The sequence below is a fragment of the Camellia sinensis genome, chromosome 5 (assembly GCF_055761805.1).
Source record: "Camellia sinensis isolate YWXY chromosome 5, ASM5576180v1, whole genome shotgun sequence".
NCBI classification, from domain to species: Eukaryota; Viridiplantae; Streptophyta; class Magnoliopsida; order Ericales; family Theaceae; genus Camellia; species Camellia sinensis.
This window is the reverse complement of record NC_138965.1, coordinates 14020849-14029991: the sequence shown is the minus strand read 5'-3', so window position 1 is coordinate 14029991 and position 9143 is coordinate 14020849. Positions and strand designations below refer to the sequence as shown.

The 9143-nt window shown below is 30.9% G+C and overlaps 1 protein-coding gene across 2 annotated transcripts; it reads left to right on the top strand.

Moving 5' to 3' along the window:
* The first annotated feature begins 1182 nt into the window (after positions 1–1182).
* Positions 1183–5992, top strand: LOC114297603 (uncharacterized). Of its 2 annotated transcripts, XM_082867915.1 has the most exons (7): positions 1183–2787; positions 2900–3386; positions 3516–3737; positions 4588–4680; positions 4756–4860; positions 4966–5341; positions 5801–5992. In XM_082867915.1, the coding sequence occupies exons 3-6, from the start codon at positions 3675–3677 to the stop codon at positions 5203–5205; spliced, it is 501 nt and encodes a 166-aa protein (XP_082724041.1). In that variant the 5' UTR covers positions 1183–2787; positions 2900–3386; positions 3516–3674; the 3' UTR covers positions 5206–5341; positions 5801–5992. The 2 variants fall into 2 exon arrangements, with proteins under 2 accessions (XP_082724041.1, XP_082724040.1); XM_082867914.1 differs by having other exon boundaries at positions 2900–3737.
* The last annotated feature ends 3151 nt before the right edge of the window (positions 5993–9143 follow it).

Sequence of the window (9143 nt, the reverse complement as noted above, 5' to 3'; positions counted from 1 at the left end):
GTTTTAATTTTATTTTTTAATATGCTTGAAATTAGATAAACATAAACACTCACAAAGAAAAAAATGTGATTGTAATTAGTTCAATGGTTCTTTTTTTTTTTTTTAATGTGATTGTAGTTAGTCAATGGTTCTTTTTTTCATTTTTTTTATTATGAGAAAAATGTGATGTGGTTGTAGTTTGTTCAATGATTTTTTTTTTTTTAATGTGATTGCATTGTAGTTAGTTCAATTGTTCTTTTTTTTTAATGTGATTTAATCTTTTTATTTACTGTTTTAATGGTTCTTCTTTACAATTATTTATAAAAAAATATGATTGTAGTTAGATTGCATAAAAATATTTGTGATTTGATTTGATTTTTTTGTGATTTGATTTTTAAAGTACCAATTATTGATAATGATTATATTGTATTTTCAAAAAAAATTGTAATTGATTTTTTTAACTCATTGTGTTTTTTGAGAAAAATTATTGTGTTTTTTTAACTATCAATTCACGTAATTTGTGATTTGATTTTTAACTCACTGTGTTTTTTGAAAAACAAAATGGATTGTATTCATTAGGGTTAATGCACCAATTATTGATGATAATGAGATTGTATTTTGAAAAAAAAAAAAGAGGATTGTATTCATTAGGTTCACATAAAGTACTCATTATTGATGATGATTAGATTGCATTTTGAAGAAATTTTTTTTTTGTAATTGATCATTAAGGTTGAAAGTTGTATTTCTTTTTTCTCATTTTTTTTATTTTGTTTAAAAATATTTAATATCTCTAGATTTATGACTTTCAAATGGAAAGTATATTAAATACATAAAATAATTTTATCAAGGAGAGCAATTATAAATTTTATTTTTTTAGTTAGTTCTGTTAAATAAATTTTTTTAACAAGGGGGTATTTGTAATTTTTCAAACCACAGGGGGCAATCTGTACTTTAAACAAATCTCAGGGGTGCATTTGTAATTTACCCTAAAATAAAATTTCAAATTTGGATTCTTACTTAAATTATGTTACTATAATTGGAATGAGACCAATATTCATTCCTTAAATTTTGCATCCTTTATTAAATTATAAAATAAAATTTCAAATTTATTTTTTTTTCAAATTATATTACTAAATTTTGCAATTCCAGCAAGGGGAGTTGAAAATTACATGATTAAATTTGTGACAAATTAAAAAATAATAAATAAATTGTGATAAAATTGTAGGACTTAAATTATAAATTTCAATCTTATTTGATTTCATAATTTGCATACAAAAATTTAACTATTTTTATTATTTTGTATAAAAGTATATTATTAATTTTTTACATGCCGTGCATAGCACATGTTACCACTAGTTCACATATATAGATAATTGTAAACATAATCTATGCATAGCACGAGTGATATGCTAGTTGATCAGTAATAGGAAAGGAAACTCTCTGAATTTGTGGCAAATTTTTATCAAGGTATTTTGTAGATTTAGAGAGCACTAGTCATGAATCAAGTGAAAGCTAATTTGATATACTTTTATCAAGGTATTTTATGTTGTCTATTTTTAATGTGTTCACTATTTTGCAATTTTGAATTTTTACATCAGATCTGCTGCTTTTGTTTATGTTTTGCATTGCCTTGCAAAGTAATTATGAAATATGATTTATGGTCTCCGCTTTGATTAGGTGTAGCAAATTCATTATTTGTTAAGTCTGGGCATGAGAAGCACTCATTATGCTAGTACAGAGACTTTACAAAACTTTTGGTTATTTTCCCTAACAGTCAATTTTAGGTAGCAACAACACTTGTTAACAGAAAAAGTATCCCCAAAGAAGAATGTATGAACCTAATTTTAGGTAGCAACAACACTTGTTAACAGAAAAATATTACCGATGTTGTTCCAATTGACATAGGGGTGTCTTTGATGTACCAGAGGTAGATGATGGAGAATCATTAGATGAACCAAAAGAAAACGATGTGTTCCAACAAGAAAATATTACCGATGTTGTTCCAATTGACATCGGCCCTAATGTTCAATGTTATAGAGATGGTGTTGAAGTAGAAGTTGTTACAAGGGTTAGGTCATCTGATGAAACAATGATAGAGAATAGAGTTGACAAACAAAATGAAGAGTGTGACGAACCTGATGTGGATTACGATATGGATCTTGATGTAGACTAGGATTTGTAGTTATTTTGCACTTTCTATATGAACATTGTTCTTAATTAATGTAGTTGAATTTCAGTTGTGGGGTTCATCCACTGTTATGTAGGTTTATCGTTGATTGGTCATATTATGTGTCTGATGGCTTTATAATTAATTTTTTCTATGATAAGTAAATGGTAAAAACAAAAATCATCCATCTCACTCTAGCCATATTTCAATGATTTAGAGCCTATATGACATATCCACTTGTTGAGATTGTTGTTGCTTTATGCTTTATGTATAGAAATACATAATTATCTTTTCTTTACATCTAATGTTCAATTATGCGTATCCACCAAAAAAATGTTCAATTATGCTTTATAGTTGGGCAAAATGGACGCTACAAAAAAAACAGTTGACCAAATCAAGTACCACAACTAAGAAGGTAACGAACTATTAGAAACAAAGAATGAAGAATATTTAATAAAAACCGTGAGAGAATGAATGCTCTAGGAGTGAAGAATATAACAACTTGTTTGAAGGCTGCGGTTCAACATAAGAAATTGAGGAAGGAAAAACAAATACCAATTGAGGAAAATGACGATGATTATCGACCGTCAGAGGCTGAAGATTGCAGTGACACTGAATCCTATGATTCGTTTGAGCATGAGGTACTATTCATTTATGCATTGTGAAATATGTTCTTTCTTGTTACTTTCAATTCATACACACATAGACATGTATATCTTTGTACATATATTCATATTTTATTATGTTATTCAGATGTTAGAGATACCATCGAGAGCCCGTTCACAATCTCATCATGAGGCATTGGCCCACGCATTAGAAGAGGGGGATACCTCTTCTCGTCCTAAGGTGGCTAGCCATCCGCCACCACCTCTCAATGTAGAGCCTCAACTTGAGGTGACTGCTGGTAATACTATTGGTAAGACACACTCTTTATTTACATTGATTTGAGATCTTAATTAAATTTGTTCACATACTATTTCAATAGTATGGCTTCACAATATCAGCTGCTAAGCGTGTTCGTGGCCCGACTCGAGGCAAAGAGGCTCAAGGCCTTGTTGATAAAGGTGGAAAGCCTAGCGTGCCTATCCCTCCAGAATTTCGTGCACCGGTAGGGGACTAGGCCTCAAAACTAGCCTCAAAGATTGGTGTAGAAGTGCGAACTCGTTTACCAGATCCAAGTGTTCGTAGGTGGAAGTATGTTGATGCCTCCGTTAAGGAGGCGATGTTTCAACGCTTGAATGTAAGTTCATTGTCTACTCTATTATAGGACATTTTACTCATTTTTATAATAGGTTAGAAATTTTAATTATTTATTGTAATTATTTTATTTTTTATAAGAATTATCTATGACTTATCTATTTTTTGCAAGATCAATTTGATTTACAAGGAGACCCTGTTGATATAGAGAAGGCAATGAACACAAATTTTGGTCGGAGATTGAGTAATCATACCTATAGGCTGCACAAACAATTCATGGAGCTGAAGGAGGCCAAATGAGAGGAGTATGTAAGAAACCACCCACCAAAGAATGTTGATCCTACCAAGTGGATTAGATCTTATTGATAAAAAGTGGAACACTAAAGAATTTCTGGTAACATTTTCATCTTTTTTATTTTATCAGCGAAGAAAGAATTTGATTAGAATAGAGAGAGATTCTAAAAAAATAGAAAGAACACAATCAATTTGCTGTGAAATTCCATATGTCTTCTTGTCCCTTTATCTTCTAGGCATGTAAGTGGAACATAATAAAAACCAAATAAGTGGGAAAATGAGAAAGGGAAACTATTAAACATGGATTAGAAGACTCACATAATAGGAGATTAATTTATGGTTCCTTAAAGTGCATCTTTTACGTCATAGAATAAAGAACTAAGATTTCAGTTTGTATGGTTGTATTTTCTGTTTGTTCTTGGGTTTGGTCTGAAGTTTCATGATAATGGTAAGCAACTAGCTAAGTAACTAATACAGGGTATTGAGACAAAACGTTAGATTTGATAGAGTTGTGGAAGAAAGAAAAGGTTATGAGTTTGGTATCAGTAATTGTTCCATATCTTGTGAAATGTAAACGGATATTTTCACAATGTATCTTGCTCATGCTTATATGCCCCCTATTTGTGAATGGTGTAAATTACTCGTTTTTCTTTTTTCACCCAGAAAAAACATCTTATGATGAAATCTCAACAAGTCCTCTAATCTATTTTTCAAAGAATTGAATGAAACTAGTGAATAATTTGAAATATCTTTTAAGTTGAAATGATATATAGAAAAATGATAGAGAGGAACAATGCAATTTCTTTATTATCAAGCATTAAATTTGTTTTACTAGTGATACATTTCATTGTTATAGTGGTTCATTATTCCTTACAGAAACAATCAAAAACCAACATATTTGTCTTACTAATGATACATTTCATTGTTATATTGGTCATTCTTCCTTATAGGAACAATCAAAGGCCAACATCGCGAATAGAGAAAGGATGTATACAAAACATAGGTGTGGTTCTAGGTCAATCCCTATTAGAGTAGAAAAATCGGTACGTATCCTTGCGCTTTCAGAATTATATTAGATTCTTAACTTTATCTATTGAATATTTGGCCTATTGAATTAGGCACGAGAAAAGAAGATGCTACCTAATCTAGCAGAGTTGTACAAGGAAACTCACCATAATGAGAAAACACATGAGTGGATCTCATCTCAAGCTCAGTGTAATTATGTGAGTATATATTGCAATTTTTATTAACAAAATATTAGAATACTATTTGTTATAATCTTATTTAATTTTCTAATAATTATTTAATTTTTTTTTTATATTTGATAGGAAAATATGATGCAGACACAGGCTAATCACCTCTCACAGCCGGGATCAACCCCTTTGACTGCAGAAGAGTTGTCAATCAAAGTCCTAAAGCCAAGGTTTGGCTATGTGAAGGGACTTGGCATGAGACCTTCATCCTCTATTAGGAGGACCACTACCATATATGCTGAAACAAATGATTATGTGAAGCGCCTTGAGATGCAAATAGAGATAGAAGGAACAAATACAAATGCAGAACAATAAAATAGAAGATCTTGAAGAGGGTAGGAAGAAGCAAGGGAAAGATAATGGTTGATGTTGTCAACTTTTTGAAGACCAAAGGATTCATTGGACACTTTGGAAGTGGAGGGGACTCATTCACAAGTGGACATACTTCTTGGTAAAGTATATTAACTTTAATATAACAAATTTTATAAAAGAATATATGTTTGAAGAATTAGGAAGTAATGGAAACATGCATATGACATCTAATTTGAACAGGTGCACGGGATGTATAAATTGTGAATTAGTCTAAAAAATATTTTTTTTCTCTATACTTAAAGCTTCAAAAAAGGCCGTCGAAATGCTAAATTATCACACAACTACAGATTTGTACAAGAACCAATAGAAACACTTTAGAAGGGACCAATATAAGTTGTATGAACTTGCGACACATTAATGGGATACACCATTTGTGAATTAGCCTTAAAATTAATTTTTTGTTCTCATAATCTCGAAAAAAGTCTGTTAGAGGGATAAATTGTATAATTGATCTATTTGTAAATTGATGAGTTACTAATGTTTTTAATCTTTTATATAATTGATTAATTACTAAAGCTTTTAATTTATTTTTTTGTAGATTGGATTGGGGTGGCATTTTTGACGTGTAACAATGATGTAATTTGCTTGAATGTTCATTTTTGTTTGATAAGGATACACATACTTTGTGGAGTTGCACTAGTTATTGTTGGATGTTTGGTGGAATTGATGAACAAGTTATAACTTTTGGATATTTTGTGGATATCTCACTATTTTATTGTATTAGGATGAAATTATTTGTAATGATGAATGGATATTTTCATTTTGTTAATTCGTAAATGTATTGATAACAAGTTAGGTTAAGATGTGATGGAATTGTTATATTCAACAGGTTTCAACATGAATAGGGTTATATTTGTTGAACTAAAATTTAGATTTTGATAAAATAGGTATATAATGTGTAAAAAAATATTATGGAATTACTGACAAAATTTTCCATCCCTAAAGAAGGTTTTTTTGTCTCTTATTTGGCTTAGGTGGATGATTAATTTTGTCATGAATTCTTTATTTCGCCGCTAAATGAATTTGTCATGACAAAAAATATTGTCACATTTTGTCACTATTACCCTCAATGTGTGACGAATTTTTTTTGACATTATTTTATCATTTTTAATGATGAATTTGTTTTTGTCTCTATTGGTAGCTTCTTTGACAAAAAATTTTCGTCTTCGTTTATATTAAATGTGACAAAATTATTTCGTCTCTATTTCTTATATTTATGACAAAATATTTTGTCTCTAATTTCTTCCTTTAATAACAAAATATTTTGTCGCTAATTACTTACAAGTATGTTCCTAACAGAGTGTATTGGAGACAAAAAAATTCATCACAAATTTATCATTTTTAATGATGAATTTGTTTTTGTCTCTATTGGTAGCTTCTTTGACAAAATATTTTCGTCTTCGTTTATATTAAACGTGACAAAATTATTTCGTCTCTATTTCTTATATTTATGACAAAATACTTTTGTCTCTAATTTCTCCATTAATGACAAAATATTTTGTTGCAAATTACTTACAAATATGTTCCCAACAGAGTGTATTGGAGACAAAAAAAATTCGTCACAAATTTATCATTTTCAATGACGAATTTGTTTTTTCGTATCTAAGACCCTTTAGCGACGATGCTTTGGCGACAAAATGGGTGACGAAAAATATTCATGGTAATTAGTTTGGGTGATGAAATATATACATTCTGGGACAAATTTGTTTCGTCTTTAAATCCCAAATTTGTTGTAAATTTGGTCGCTTTGCTGTTGTAAATTTTTTGAAATGCTTTTGATTTGGAAAATTCTTAACATCGAATTGGTTTATTGAAATTTGATAATTGACTAGATGTCATAGTGAGGCAGAAGTAATTCAGACTATATCTCTACACCAATTGTGAGATCAAGACCTGTCTTCTCATTTCTTACACCAGCAACACTTTCCCCACCGTGAGTCACCATATCTGTATCTCTCTCAAAAACCTTAATAGTATATAACTCTGATTTGCTCTCATCTAAATCACTTGTGGAGTGGGTGCTTTTTAGTTTTGTTTAAGTTCAGCTTAATTTGGTTTGGTGGCAGTATTAGGAGATTTCTTTATTAGTTTAAGTAATGATATTACCTTTGACTTTACTCTGCAGAGATGAAAAGAGCAATACTTCGTGAATGTCGGAACTGACAGTGGGTTAACTATAGCTGGCTTTTACTATATTTGCTTCTCTTGTAGTGATTGCTCCATCAATGGCTTTTATTATGATCCTAATAGCAGGTATGCTGCCTCCTTATTCACAATTCCTGATCAGAAGTGCTTCACAATCCACATTGCGACTCCCCTTTAATTCTTGAAAATATAAAATTGTTATGACAAACATGAGAAGTATGCATGTTCATGAACCAAACATGTTACGCCATGTACTTTATGCATTTTAGTTTGTATTCTCCTAAACCTATTCAAGTGATTGATAAGGACGTGTTCAACTTTGTCTGCAGCCCATTTCAGAAACTCGAGCTGAAATCAACTCATGAAGGAAGATTAGGTTTCTATTTTTCTTCATATGAGTTGCAATAAATGGAAATAGGCAGTTTTTTCCAAGACTGAATATGAGCATTTCATTGAGCCGCATAAAGTTTGTGAAAGTTGATGTTGCAGTTGCTGCTGCGTAAAGCTTGACAAGGTGAGGTCTGTTACATGTTGAGGGAGCACATGGAGAATCTGAACAATGTGAACTACAAAATTTACCATGGAAGAGTTGATGTTATGTGTGCTGTTTTTTTAATTTTTAATTTTTATTGTTATGTGCTTCCATCTATGCTGGAAAGATTATTTTGTATCCCCCATTGTTTAAACATAACTATAAAGCTCTAGCAAAAAAAGTTACTCTCTCCCTCAGCATATCATTCATTTTCCAGAAACCAAAAAATTCAGTGCGTTTTTTGATAAAAACACAAATAGAGATGTGTGTGTGAAGCTTAGTAGCTAAAAATAAAAATAAAATGAAGAAAAACTTTTAGCTACTAAATATTTAGTAGCTAAAAATAAAAATAAAATGGAGAAAAACTTTTGGCTACTAAATATTTAGTAGCTAAAATAAAAGCAAACTTTAGGCGACTACGAATTTAGTAGCTAAAAATAAATAAATAAAATAAATAAAACAATAAGATGGAAAAAAAACCCTTTGGCGACTAAAACTTTGGTCGCTGTAGATACTTCAAGTTTTGGCTACCAAAGTTTTACTAGCGGAATATAAGATTTTTGGCGACTAAAATATTATTTTTAGAGACAAAAAACATTAGTCGCCATTTATAGGACTTTTGACGATTAAAATTTTTTTTGTCGCCAATACTTTCACCGACCGTCTTTTCACAACCAAGTCGGCGACCAAACTATTTAGTCGGGAAAACCTTTTGGCGACTAAAAATTTAGTCGCCAAAAGTAAAATTTCTTGTAGTGTGGGTATGGGCATCCTGAGGCAGCAAAATGAAAAAGATTCATGGGAACTATTGCATAGACTTCACGATTAGATGAGTATTTCATGGGTATGCATCGGGGACTTTAAAGAAATTTTATTTGCTCATGAGAAAGCTGGGATGGTGGCTCGCTCTCAAACTCAAATGGATGGTTTTCAAAGGGCACTTTCTGAATATAATTTGGCTGATTTGGGTTTTGAAGGGGCCCCATTTACTTGGTGTAATGGTAGACATGAGGAAGGAATGATTAGAGAATGGCTCAATAGAGGAGTAGCGAATGATAGTTGACTAAATTTATTTCCTTTGGCTAAGGTGTATCATTTGGGTTGTACATCTTCGGATCATATCCCTATCTTGTTGGATGTAGAAAGGGCTAAAGTGATCGCACAACAGGCCCCAAAGCACTAAAAGTTATACCGATTTGAAGCG

Excerpts from the sequence above, each read along its gene's own strand:
- LOC114297603 (XM_082867915.1), top strand. The coding sequence starts at position 3,675 with ATGTTGATCCTACCAAGTGGATTAGATCTTATTGATAAAAAGTGGAAC. Across the intron at positions 3,738-4,587 it reads GGAACACTAAAGAATTTCTG|GAACAATCAAAGGCCAACAT; the intron begins GTAACATTTTCA and ends TCTTCCTTATAG. Across the intron at positions 4,861-4,965 it reads CTCAAGCTCAGTGTAATTAT|GAAAATATGATGCAGACACA; the intron begins GTGAGTATATAT and ends TATATTTGATAG.